The 14,811-nt window shown below is 39.1% G+C and overlaps 1 protein-coding gene across 1 annotated transcript in view; it reads left to right on the plus strand.

The window, feature by feature from the left end:
• Positions 1–14,811, plus strand: part of LOC126267346 (E3 ubiquitin-protein ligase MYCBP2) — a 1,244,949-nt gene that overhangs the window by 1,136,275 nt on the left and 93,863 nt on the right. The window contains exon 63 of the mRNA XM_049972469.1: positions 10,866–10,994. Coding sequence (XP_049828426.1) covers positions 10,866–10,994 — 129 coding nt within the window. The remainder of the gene's footprint in view (positions 1–10,865; positions 10,995–14,811) is intronic.

The raw sequence follows: 14,811 nt of genomic DNA on the forward strand, positions 1-14,811 counted from the left end.
ACACACTGTTGGCCATTGTAAATATGTCCATTTCATAAGTTTCTCCCTAGATTTGCCAGCATCCATTCGTAACCTGTTCAGTGATTTCCATATGGCCCAGTCTTAAGTTGTGTTCAGCTGGTGAGTATTCTGCTGGCTTTACCCCTGCTTGGAGATGACTTACTATTATGGCCCATAGTTTTTCTTTGGCTTTCTTGGCTGATGTATTTCGTGCAGATATTGACTTTAAAAAGCTCTTCCTAGACTTTAGTGTTGATGGAATATGTCCATGCATTGGGTGTATTGGTGGCTACTTCCCTGCATATGTCAGGAGGTGTAATGCCTGCTAAGCAACATAGTTTATCAACAGAGTTGGTTTCAACCATCCAGTAACTGGCCTCGCAGTTTCTTTAACGGACAAATCTACTTCTTCCATATGTACAGATTTATGCCACACTGGGCACATGTATTACTCACCAGCTGAGAAACAGAGTGCCTTTGCAGAAGTACAGATCACCTAAGGTGGGACACCACAATTACTACTAACAAGTTTCCAGATGATAATGTTTTGGGCTGATGTCTCATGTTTGGTATTAAAGCTGGGCTATTGGAAAGTGAGTGATCTGCGCAAGATAACTCCTAAGTATTTGGTTCTCAAACAATGTTTCAGTTCAGTGCCTTCCCAGATCGCTTTCAGTTTTCTTCCTGTCAGTTTATTTCATAGATGGGAGAAGCAGAGTGCAGTATTTTAGGCGTTCATCTTCAGCTGGTTCTTGTTATGGTTATCAGGCATGTTCGCAGATTTCTTGTCAGCACCTGTGTTGCTTTTTCAAAGTTCTTGATGCTGTGGATCATGGGACATTGAATTTTCTAACTATTTCCAAAATGAAATGTCCATGTGTCTAGCTGCAACTACCATTCTGCATTCAAGGTATGTTGATACCTGTCGTGGGCCATAATTATGTAGTAAGGTGTTTCAGATGAATCACTTGAGTACAAATACATGTCTCTACCATTAAAGCAATGCTGTTGGCATATGAAACTTGTGTATGGATTATTTATTGGCTAATCACTTTTGTAAATGTTGAAGAGCGCCAGTGATAATTAAGTCCCTTGCAGTAGGCCATTTCTCTAGTTCCTTCAACAATTGTGGAGTAAGGTGGCAATTATCGTAGTGAAACCATAGTTCTGGATCAGTGTGTAGACCTTGTGAAGCATTATGTGGTATTGAACTGTATCGTAAGCTGATGTAAGGTAGATAAAGGCAATTCCAGTGATCTGCCTGTTTACAGATCCGTCTTCTATGTGCTGGATTAGTCGAGTTACTTGTGCTGTGTAGTTTCTATGTGGTCTGAAGCCAGTCTGTTAAGGTATAAGGAATCTATCAATCTTTGGTGACAGACAGTTCAGAAACATCCTTTCAGATATCTTATAAAGATAGCTTCTGCCTCCGTAGTGCAACAGTAGCATTACTAACTGCACATGGGGGCCTGGGTTCAATTCCTGGCAGGGGACTGGGTGTTGTGTGTCCTTCATCATCTTTTTGATCCTCATTGACACACAAGTTACAGAAGTGGTATCAACTAAAAAGACTTGCAATACGGTGGCCAAACCCCGAAGGGTATCTCCCTGCCAATAAATGCCATACAATCATTTCATTTTATAAAGATAGCAGAATAGTGAAATAGGCCAATAGCTCCAAGGCCCAGAAAGCTCTTTTCCCAGTTTCAAGATTACAGCTATCTCGGTTTTCCTCTACATTTTTGCAATGAAGTTCAATTTTAAGCAGTTGTTGTGGAATGCCATAAGTCAATTCAGTGTTGCTTGTCAGAATTTCTTTATCTACTCTATTCGTATTTCATTCAAGCCAACTCCCTTGTTGTTCTTACACTGATTTTGCAGCTCCTTTTCACTAAATGGAGTTGAGAATTCATTCATTTTTAAGTGTTCTTGCCTTCAAATCTTAGGTTCTTTGCCCCACTTGTCTGTTTTATCATTTTTAAGAAACTGTCAAGCTATTTGATTTGGAGAAATGTTTGAATGAGTCTTCTTTTGTGCTAGACCTTTACTCGAGAAATGTAGAAGACTTTGTGCTATTCAGCTACTTTCATTATTGTTGTTACTATCATTATTATTATTATTATTAGTAGTAGTAGTAGTAGTAGTAGTAGTAATAGTAGTAGTATATTTCAGCCTCAGTTTGCATAAATGATATGACTACTGCTTTCAAGTTATTACTAAGTCGTCATCAAATGAGTTGAATTTGTAACTGAGTAAATTGTCTGTGATGAATGTCTAATGAGGACTTGGTAATAAGTTGAAGCTGATAGTTATACCATTTGTGTGACCTTAGGCTGAAATATACAATTTAAAAATTCACCAGATGATCACTGTGTTTGCCAAGGCAGTATATCTACCTTAATCTATGTAAATATTTCTTCTTTTTCTATGCCATGATTTTCATGAAATTATCTAGTGTTGGCCCATCCATCCCCCCTCCCCCAACATCTCAAAATATTTCTGTGTAGTATCCCTATTGTGATTTCACCAAAAAGGCCTGAGGCTCTTATATGATTTTCAAATTGTGTAATGGAAGAATCATCCTTTTCTTGCTGTGTGACAACTGATGAAAAACTTGCAGTATAAAATGGGGGGGGGGGGGGGGATTGTGTGGCATTGTTGGCCAGGAGGCCCCATCTGGGGAACTTAAGCCACCAAGTGCAAGTCTTATTTCAGTCAACGCCACATTGTGCGACTTGTGCAACGATGCTGAAGATGAAATGATTTATTTATTTATTCTTTGCCCATTGACTCCAGCTGAAAATCCAGCTGAGAGTATTGAAACATTTTAGGTCTGTTTCTTTTTTAATGATTTTGGGGAGTTTATTAAAGAACCTTTTGCCTGCTTCTTTAGGGGCAGTCATGGACAGTTTTAGATTTCTGTTTATCATGTAGTAATTTTCATTTCCTCTTGTACCGTGTTTATGTACATCTTTATTCAGGAGGTGTTTATCGCTTGACCTTACCGCCATTATGCTTTGGTATATGTACAGTGAATATACTGTCATAATATTATAGTGTACAAAAGCTTGCCTACAGGTCTGTCTTGGTGGTATTTTTGCAATGCATCTCACTGCCCTTTTCTGAATTGTGAATATTCTTTTTAAGTAGCCAGCTTGTGCACTTCCCCATATATGAACTGAATAAGACAAATGTGGGAAGACAAGTCCATAATACATTGATCTGAGGACTTTATCATCCACAGTCTTAGCTGTTTTATGCATGATGAAGATCTGTTTGTTTATCTTTTTACACAGTGCATATATGTGCTCCCCCCATGCCAAATGTTTGTCTATTTTAGTCCCTAGAAAGTTTGTGCTTGTTACTTCTTTAATAGTCTTTCCATTTATATTATAGTTTTCACTATTCTTGGTTTGAAATACTACATTCATTGTTTTAGACTGATTCATAAACAGGTTGTTTTGTATTAAATATTTATTTGCATTTTCGATATTCAGGAGTACTTCCTTCTCAAGCTCCTCCTTTGTGTCAGCTGTGCAAATGATTGTTGTGTCATCAGCATACATTATAAGTTTCTGATTTATATAGCTAGGGAAGTCATTTACATAGAGTATAAATAGCATTGGCCCAAGTACCTACCCTTGCGGCACACCGTATTTAACTGTTTGCAATTCTGATCTGTAGTTTGCTATATTTCCCCCACTAGTATGTCTGATTTCCGTGCATTGTTTCCTATTTGTAATGTATGATTTAAGTATGTCATAGCATTTTCCTCTAATTCCATACTGATATAATTTCATCATTAATTTTGAGTGCTCCACACAATCAAATGCCTTAGATAGGTCCATAAAAATCCCACAAGTCTTTTGTTGCCTATCAAGTAAATTAAGAATGTGCTCAATTATATCTGTTGATGCTGTTTTTGTTGACTTCCCTTCTCTGAAACCATGTTGTGATGAATGCAGTATACTGTACTTTGTTATAAAACTTACAATTCTATTCTTTATTATCATTTCATAGATTTTAGCAAATGTTGAGAGCAATGATATTGGCCTGTAATTTCCTAATTCATCCCTGTTCCCTTTCTTAAATATTGGCTTCACTTTACTTACTTTCAGTGCATCTGGAAATATACCTTCTTCTATCGCAGCATCCAGCATGTCTGTCAATGGTTTTAATATACATTCTCTGCATTCCTTTATGAGACGTGGTGTGACACCATCCAAGCCAGATGAATGTTTAATTTTAAGTTGTTTTATTAGGTTTGACACTTCTCTATCTGTTGTAGGTATGAAAACCATAGTATGGTTTGTATGTGGGGGGTTTAACAATTTACTTACTGCATTTGTTTTATTTTGTCTTATTAATTCGTCTGCTACAGTAATATAATATCTGTTAAAAGTATTGGCTATTTCTAGAGGGTTTGCATTGCTTTTCCCACTCATCAGTGGGCAGATGTCCTCTGCCCGATTAGTTACTTTTCCTCTCTCTTCATTAATGAAAGACCATAAACCTTGTGAGTAGTTCTTTTCCTTATCTATCGACATCCTGATGAATGATGCTTTAGTTTCTCTGATAAAACTACAGTACTCTTTCTTTTTTATTTTATACAGTGTGTTGTAGGCCTCAGTATCTTTTTGTTTCGAGAGGTCATAATACACTCTAAGATAATTTCTGGCATGGATTGCCAGATGGATTGCTTTTTGACAAGCCTCTTACTAACAGGACATGTAACATAATAATAATAATTGAATAAAGAAAAAAACTGGTTCCATTTGGTGTTTGCATCTTTCGCTGCATATATTGTTTCCCAGTTTTCTGCCTCTAACATCTTTTTTTAACAGATTTATGTTATGTGGGTTGTTCTGTCTTCTCATCTCCCATATCTTCTGCACTGAATCACTAGCCTTTATATTTATGTCTATCATGATTGCAAAATGGTCTGCTAATGTGGAGTATATTACCTGTGTGTCACAATAGCATGTAGGAATATTTGTTATTACATGATCAATTATAGTTTCACTATGCTTTGTTACTCTGGTTGGTTTGTCTATTTTTATTTTTAGATTGTATATGCACAATAAGTCCAGTAGGGTCTTAGTATTGTCTGTATTTTTACTTGTGTCTATGTTCAGATCTCCTATAATGATCAAATAAGCATATGTTTTTGAGAGGTATTGGATTATATCTTCCAGCTGTTCAAAGAAGGTTTTAATTACACCATTTGGTGATCGATACAAACCTAATACACAACATAAATTCCCAGCAATTTTAGTTTCCAGTGCTGTAGCTTCAAAGCTCAATTCTATAGAATATTTTGTTATATTTATGGCTTAATTTGGTTTATGGTTAGAAAAAATAGCAACCCCACCACCTTTTAGAAAGTTCTGCAAAAACTGGCTACTTTCATATAATTCTTCAAGTTGTACATTCCTATGTGATTTTCTTTTAGCCCATGTTCTGTAACTACTAGAATGTTTGGCCCATATTCCTGTAATATTACCTCTAATTCCTCTGTTTTATTTTTATGTATTGAACATTTTGGTGAAGTATTCTAACAGTTGGCTTTAAATTTGATAGTTCCCCTTCCTGTAATATACTAAGCACTTCACTTGCTCCCTTTGCTTCTGGTGCTATGCAGTGATTTTTTTCAGTTTGTGTCATTAAACCTGGATCATATCTTTGTCCTATGTTTATATTCCTCTCACTATTGTCACAGTGGTATTTAAGATGGACAGTTTTACTTACATCTTTTTCCATGTTCTCTTTCTGCTTACTCGATACCATAAAAAATCCTCACTTAGTGTAGCAGGTCTCCCAGTTCTCAGGCATCTGTCTTGATTGGAAGCTGCTTCTGCTGTTGATCTCCCAAGCCTCAGGTACCTCTTCTGTGTGGTTGCTGTTGCTGGTGGCTCATGTGCTCTCCGACTTGGTGACTGCTCTTCTTTGTTAGCTGCTGCAGCTAATGACCCTTGTATGTTTTCCTCACAAGCATTTTCATTGCCCTGAGATAGTATTATGGGGTCTGCTGTTCTGGATGCTGTTGCTGATGACGACAGCTGTGCTGATCATTGTGGTGATTGTGCTGCTACTGGTTTATCTGACACTGCTGCTGAGAATATCGGAGCCTTTGCTGCTGCTACTGGTGTTTGTTGTAGCTCTCCTGCAGATAATGATGGTTCCATAGTTACAGAAGATTCTTGTTTTGGCAGTATTGGGATTGGAGACCCTTCCATTACCGATGACTCATTAATAAATTTAAGTATTTCGGCACTAATAATCTTTTTCCCTTTTACGTTCATGTGGACACCATGTCTTGTGAAATGCTCTCTGTGAACACTGTTTATCTCTACGAAAGTCGTATTCTGGAAACCTCTACATATTTTCTCAAACAGCCTGTTTGCTGTAACAATCTCGATGTTTACACATGAGTTTTCCATCAGATCGTGTCTCCTGGGGATACTAACTATGTAGAAATGCACTCGAGGCATCCTTTTGATTGTTTCCTTTAGGATTCTCGTTGCACGCCAAGTTTCATTACAGTAAACGTCATTTGCGCCTCCTATTATGATGCAGCTGTTACTGGTCGTCAATATGTTGTCACTGTTTTTCAAAATTACGCGTAGTGGCGCACCTGGTTTGATGATGCCTGTTACATTAAGGACTGGATGATTTCTTCTCATAATTTCTGTAACTACTCTCCCATGACTATCTGCAAAATATATGTCTGTTGCTTGTATCCTTGCTTATGCATAACGTGGTTGTTTACTTTTCTTTCTTTATGAATATTTACCTTGTGTTTTTCTCCATTTAATCCACTTGCATCTTTTTGTGTGGGTAGTTTGTTCATATTTTTATCCATAGTCGCACTATTAACACTTTCTTTTCTTGCGTTTAATTCACTTGTGTCTTGTTGAGTGATCAGTTCGTTCATATTTCTAGTTACAGTCATACTGTTTACACTTTGTGCATTTGGTTGTGCAGAATTACGAATTTTATGGGTAGTATTAATGAGATCTTGTTGCCTTGACGATGCAGACAGTTCCCGTATGGTTAGTGCCACATTTTCCATTGTTTTTATATATTTTTTTTGAAATGTCAAGTTCTTTTTGAAGTTCGTCATGCACATTGTCTTTTAATCCCGCGTAGCATATTTCACTCGCGATCTCGCGGCCGTTACACTCTATGTCACATTTACACCGTATTTGTAAATCTTCCTAAGTAAAGCAGTGTGAATGGCACCATTTATGTTTGAACACGCATATTCTAATTCCATTTAGCACTGTTTCGTCACATACAATACACTTGACTGAAATTAAATCCTCAAAATCTGTAGAGCAGTTTAAAGTTACGTGTACACTTGCCGCCATCTTGATTAAACTTGATCATCTTGAGGGACAACACAACACTACGAGCAGAGAAAATCTCCAACCTGGCCAGGAATCGAGCCCAGGCCTGCTAAATTGTTGGCAAGCATAATCAGCTAAGCTGTCGGACTGCAGTATCAAGAAGCATGGCACAACAGATCAGTACATGAGTGAGGCATAAAGTGTAATGCTTGTCAATTTTTGGAAAAAATTTTCATCTTCAGTAATCTTCTCCCATGAGAGCTCTAAACCATAAACAAACACAAAAAGAACATAGATTCACCCTCCATTGCAACAGCAATTCAGTATGAATCTTTGACAATACCAGCCACGTGTGTTGGCAAAAGTCAGAAAAATCAGTAATTAAACATCTGCCTAAGGTTCTGAGACAGAAGTCAGTAAGTAATTCCTCAACAAATGTCCATGAAAATCTCAACAATTCAGAACAAAAAGAACATGTTGACTAGTGTTGTTTGTGCTGAAACAATATATTGTAAAAGAATTGAGATACAGATAGCCACTGTCTAGTATATGTAATTCATTGTGAGTTCAGGTATAAATAATTCTGTTCACAATAAAATAATTAAATGTGGTGATAACCGCAACATGGTAAGCTGCAATTATGTTCATTGTTAATTAAATAAGTTATCTCAAGTGCAAAAAACATTAATATCTCCAAATCACTTCTATTTAATGGAAAATCTGTGATGTAATAACAGTATAGAAAGGATAGATTGCCAAGCAACACATAGAGGAAGTGTTGAGTGCCAGATGGGCACATCGATAAGAAGACCGCTAAGTATTGTTAGCTACCAGACTAGTATTGGATTAGTCTGAAAGCTGGTGATATCTAGCAGTCTTCCCCCTCACCCAATGTACCTGTCATCCACACAACTCCTCTATGTAGTGAATAGCAGTCTATCCTGTTTATATTGTTGTCACCTGTATTTAATGCTTACAAAATAATAGTTTAGTTTTTAACAATGAAAACTCTGGTAAGAAAATCAACAAAAGTGCAGTCAAAAGACACTTACACAAAGCTTTCGACCTCAGCCTTCGTCAGAAAGGCTGGCCTCAGCTGCCAGAACTAGCGGTCATGTGTGCATGAGGTGTGCTTGCTTGTGTGAATGAATAGTGTGTGTTTATCTTTTTCTAATGAAGGTTGAGGCCAAAAGCTTTGAGTGAGTGTCTTTTAATTGTGCCTATTTGCAACTTGATGTGTCATCTTTGCAGTAAGTAGCAATCTATCTTTTCCTACATTGTTAATTTCTTATTTTATTCGAGGTGGCTTGAGAATACCACAATATTTAGAATTATGATGATAGTGATATAGAAGAAAAAAATCACAACATTTTGACTGGTTGCTGTGATTTAACATTCATCACTATAGTAATTCCTCCATCGAAATTATTTTACTTAAGTAATTACTTGGTCTTTTCATTTATTATTTAGATCAATTTTTATATATAATTATATTAAAAACAAAGATTCCAAGACTTACCAAGCGGGAAAGCGCCGGTAGATAGGCACAATAAATAAAACACACAAACACACACACAGAATTTCTAGCTGTCGCAACCGACGGTTGCTTCTTCAGGAAAGAGGGAAGGAGAGGGAAAGACGAAAGGATGTGGGTTTTAAGGGAGAGGGTAAGGAGTCATTCCAATCCCGGGAGTGGAAAGACTTCCCTTAGGGGGAAAAAAGGACAGGTGTACACTCGCACACACACACATATCCATTCGCACATACACAGACAGAAGCAGACATTTTCAGTCGAGGCGGAAGTACACAGGCAAAGAAGTTGTTGAAAGACAGGTGAGGTATGAGCGGCGGCAACTTGAAATTAGCGGAGGTTGAGGCCTGGCGGATATCGAGAAGAGAGGATATACTGAAGGGCGAGTTCCCATCTCCGGAGTTCGGATAGGTTGGTGTTGGTGGGAAGTATCCAGATAACCCGGACAGTGTAACACTGCGCCAAGATGTGCTGGCCGTGCACCAAGGCATGTTTAGCCACAGGGTGATCCTCATTACCAACAAACACTGTCTGCCTGTGTCCATTCATGTGAATGGACAGTTTGTTGCTGGTCATTCCCACATAGAAAGCGACACAGTGTAGGCAGGTCAGTTGGTAAATCACGTGTGTGCTTTCACACGTGACTCTTCCTTTGATCGTGTACACCTTCCGGGTTACAGGACTGGAGTAGGTGGTGGTGGGAGGGTGCATAGGACAGGTTTTACACCGGGGGCGGTTACAAGGGTAGGAGCCAGAGGGTAGGGAAGGTGGTTTGGAGATTTCATAGGGATGAACCAAGAGGTTATGAAGGTTAGGTGGACGGCGGAAAGACACTCTTGGTGGAGTGGGGAGGATTTCATGAAGGATGGATCTCATTTTGGGGCAGGATTTTAGGAAGTCGTATCCCTGCTGGAGAGCCACATTCAGAGTCTGATCCAGTCCCGGGACGTATCCTGTCACAAGTGGGGCACTTTTAGGGTTCTTCTGTGAGAGGTTCTGGGTTTGAGGGGATGAGGAAGTGGCTCTGGTTATTTGCTTCTGTACCAGGTGGGGAGGGTAGTTGCGGGATGCGAAAGCTGTTTTCAGGTTGTTGGTGTAATGGTTCAGGGATTAAGGACTGGAGCAGATTCGTTTGCCACAAAGGCCTAGGCTGTAGGGAAGGGACCGTTTGATATGGAATGGGTGGCAGCTGTCATAATGGAGGTACTGTTGCTTGTTGGTGGGTTTGATGTGGACGGATGTGTGAAGCTGGCCATTGAACAGATGGAGGTCAACGTCAAGGAAAGTGGCATGGGATTTGGAGTAGGACCAGGTGAATCTGATGGAATCAAAGGAGTTGAGGTTGGAGAGGAAATTCAGGAGTTGTTCTTCACTGTGAGTCCAGATCATGAGGATGTCGTCAATAAATCTGTACCAAACTTTGGGTTGGCAGGCTTGGGTAACCAAGAAGGCTTCCTCTAAGCGACCCATAAATAGGTTGGCATACGAAAATGGCTGTTTCTGTCTGTGTATGTGCGAATGGATATGTGTGTGTGTGCGAGTGTACACCTGTCCTTTTTTCCCCCTAAGGGAAGTCTTTCCACTCCCGGGATTGGAATGACTCCTTACCCTCTCCCTTAAAACCCACATCCTTTCGTCTTTCCCTCTCCTTCCCTCTTTCCTGACAAAGCAGCTGCCGGTTGCGAAAGCTCGAAATTTGGTGTGTGTGTTTGTGTGTTTTATTTATTGTGCCTATCTACCGGCACTTTCCCGCTTGTTTGTCTTGGAATCTTTGTTTTTAATATATTTTTCCCATGTGGAAGTTTCTTTCTATTTTATGTACTTTATATATAATTAAAACAACATTATTTATGTTAACCTTTTCTTGAAATTTATTAATGAATTTATATATGAATCTTTTGTTATTCAGGATTATCCTTGAATATTGAATGCAAGTGCTGGATCTGATCCATACTGATGTATATATTATTTTGTCTTTTTGTTAGGTGTTTGGAAAACTCATACTAGGTGAAGAAGTTGCAGTGAGAAAGGAGGGCGAGGAAAACAATGATCTAAAGGAACATATGGTTGGAATACTATTTAGTCGCAGTAAACTGACTCATCTGCAGAGACAGGTCAGTAATATGTATGTTTACAATGTTAGTATAAAATGAGATACAAACTTGTACATATCTGAGTTTTCCATCTGGATGTGACCCCTGTGGGAAGGTGTTGAGAATGGATATTATGTAGACTGGGTGGGCAGCAGAATACCACTTCGCATAGGATGTTCCTCTATTCCAGGTGTCCCCAAGTGCAAGACTTGTCTGATACACCAATCCAGGAATTCCTGCTCCAATCTTGTCACATGCTTATCCTATTGCATCAGAGACAAGGCCAGCTGTGAAAGCAGGCTTGTCACATTGCAGCTCTGGTGCAATTTCTGCACAGAGTTTTATGTGGAGATGACCACGCGAATGATGTCTGTCTCCAAACTGTGGGCAAGAAAAGACTTGAGCACCCAGTGGTGGAACACACTACTGGCCGCAGATGCTCAATTTCAGTTGCTACTTCACAACCCATGCCATCTGTATCCTTCTCCCAACATTAGCTTTACTAAACTATGTAGATGTGGATTGTTCCTTCAACATGTTATTCTCATGGCATCAACTCTGCTAACCCACTTGGCACATCCTGCATCCTGCACCCCACTCTCTTCCATACAGTCTCCCCTTCCTCTGTCCTGTCACTCCATCCCAGTACAACCCCACCTGTCATTGTCATTGTTTATTGTGTGCTGCATGACTTTAACTGGTGCTACTGCCCTTGTCACATCCCTATCCCATACACCTGCTCCGTCTACCTCCTGCATTCCTCTCCCATGCACTTGCTGCCTTTTTCCAAGCCATAAGCCACTGTTCCCCAACCTTCCCTCCCACGCTTTGCCTCCATTCCCCTCTCTCACTTCATCTGACATAACTCTTCACGCTAATCATGCTGCAAACTGCAGTCCCAGCATTGTGTATTCAGCAAGGACACTTCGGCTGTAGAGATGTGCATGTGCATGCACATCTGTGTGTGTACTCTAGCCTGAAAAAGGATTTCCCTGAAAGCTAGCAAGTTTTCAGTTTTACTTGTGTGGTTGTCAGTGACTCCATGCCTCCACTATTCAGTAAGGTGTTTCTTTTGCTGCTAAATTATATATGTTCTACTAGGACTTTACATTATCATATCTGTGAAATAAACATTCCAAAGATTACTGACTATGTTTGGAACACTTACATGTTTATTGTTAACAGTTATTTCTATATTATTTATTTTATTTCTAGATAGTCTGTCTCAATCCACTGATTGTAGACCCGCAGAATACCATTACACAATCTGCCCTTTTTTAAATCTAATGTTACACATTTGGTGTAAGACATTGTATAACTAATGGTAATTCCTGTATGGGGCAATGTATACAATAAGAGAAAGGCATCCACTCATCTATAGCAGGCCATTGCCTGGAGCACAGAAACACACATCAGGAAAAAGTATTCACGCCAGCTTCTGAGCTTTTGCTCTTTTTCTAACAAAAATATTTTTCCTCATATAGGAGCAGGAGCTCGAAAGCTACAGTGAACGCTGTTTGCTGTTTCATATTTCTGTGCTCCGTGCATCAGTCTGACACAGGAGAGTGACTGCCTTTCCCTTATTTTACATATTTCTTCATATAATACACAGCTTATTTTGGTGTGATTTGCTTACCTTAAAGGAATTATGCTAGCTAAGTGCCCTATTGAAATAATTATGAAAATTTCCCACTTACTATTTACTTCTTTAGCCTGATACACTGATAACCATGCATTGTGTTTTACGCTATATTTAAGTAAATCAGTTTTATTATCAGACAATATTCTCCTGTACTCATCATTTTTACTTTTTGATTTCCAACATTGCGGTCTATTACTAAAATTGAGCCTCCATGGTCTGAGGGATGACCATTTATAACATCTGCTGAGGCAGTATTTTCACTTTTAGATTATGTGATCTACAGCTTTTGCACTCGTATGGGCCATTCTGGTCAGGATAAGTGCAAGCAACTCATTAAACATTTAAGGCCTCAACAGATTCTTGAGACACACCACAGCTTACAATAGTTTTAATGGTACTGTACTTCGTAAGAATGTTAGCCTCCATATGTAGTCTGATATCTGTCTGGCGTGTATGATTTATTTCCAGTTAATTAAGTGGCAGTTCATGAGAAATTATATCACATCCACGAAAGACTTGTCATGCTTCCTTTGTTTTCACTAATTGTATACGTACTAGACTACATATAGCAGACGATGTTGAGTAACATTTTCTGAAATTCCGTACTCTTCTTCCACAATGCTTTTTTCCTGTTTTTATCTTAGTTCAACATTTATTTCATACACTTTCCCTAAGACTGGAGCTAGACTATTGATCAGTAGTTTTCTTTTTTTGTCAACACTATCATTTTCTGCAATTGCTTAAAAATGGTGAATTTTAATCCACACTTTCATTAAAATTTTCATTGAACAGGTGAATTAGAAGAGGAATGAGTGGGTGCAAGAGTGTACCCACACTGGGTGTGGAAATAATTTTGATGTTCTATGAAAAATGACTCTGAGTGCACTTTCTGCCAGCCATTATCCATTATATCTTCTTGTTTTCTTTAATCTGATACTGAATTGATATTTCTGTCTTGGGCAGAACAAGAAGTGAGTTTAGTTTAGTGCAGTTTCTTTCTTCCTCCCTCCTTCTTTTGGGGGGGGGGGGGGGGGAGGGGGGTCAGCTTCTGCCTTCTTCCTATCGCTGGTTACACACATGGGCAAGTGCCTGCATTGTACCTGTGGTAATGGAGGGTCCTGGTGAAGTGTAGATAATTTAAAGAGTAAGGGTAACAACTCACCAAATAGTAGAGATAAAGTAGAGGTGCTGAGCCATCAAAATGAACATAAACAAGACTGAGAACTTTGCTAACCTTTGGATGACACCTTTTGCAGGACTGTAAAGTACACACACACACACACACACATACAAACACACACATGTAACTACATTAACTGCTTGACCACATTGTGCTGGCGTTGCAGCCCAAGCTCTACTATTCAGTGAGTTGTCGTCTTACTCAGCTGTAAGCTGTACCTTTTTCATGCATATACACTTTTTTTTTAACTTGGTATGGTGTTCTGTAATTTCACAATCAGAAGTTATGCGAAATAATAAAATGATTATTAAAAGTGGTATTAACTGTGTAAATATCTACAACATTCACACTTCCAATCTTCAGTTGTTTGCTAGTAATTCTGGGCGCTGGTTTTCAGCTAAATCTCTCATTTACACAGTTCTACACTGGTCTGTTAGTGTTCTTTGATCTTACTGTTTTGCCGGCTGGTGTGGCCTAGCGGTTCTAGGCACTTCAGTCTGGAACTGCGTGACCGCTACGGTCGCAGGTTCGAATCCTGCCTTGGGCATGGATGTGTGTGATGTCCTTAGGTTAGTTAGGTTTAAGTAGTTCTAAGTTCTAGGGGATTGATGACCTCAGATGTTAAGTCCCATAGTGTTCAGAGCCATTTGAACCATTTTTTATCTTACTGTTTTTGTTGTACAGTTTCTTTGACATGTATATTCAAGGATTCCTTATATGCTTTTCAAAACAAAGATTCCAAGACTTACCAAGCGGGAAAGCGCCAGTAGATAGGCACAATGAATAAAACACACAAACACACACACTGAGCTTTCGCAACCGGCGGCTGCTTCGTCAGGAAAGAGGGAAGGAAAAGGAAAGATGAAAGGATGTGGGTTTTAAGGGAGAGGGTAAGGAGTCATTCCAATCCCGGGAGCGGAAAGACTTACCTTAGGGGGAAAAAAGGAAAGGTATATACTCGCGCGCGCACACACACACGCATATCCATCCATACATACACAGACACAAGCCATATG

The sequence above is a fragment of the Schistocerca gregaria genome, chromosome 4 (genome assembly GCF_023897955.1).
Source record: "Schistocerca gregaria isolate iqSchGreg1 chromosome 4, iqSchGreg1.2, whole genome shotgun sequence".
Lineage (NCBI taxonomy): Eukaryota > Metazoa > Arthropoda > Insecta > Orthoptera > Acrididae > Schistocerca > Schistocerca gregaria.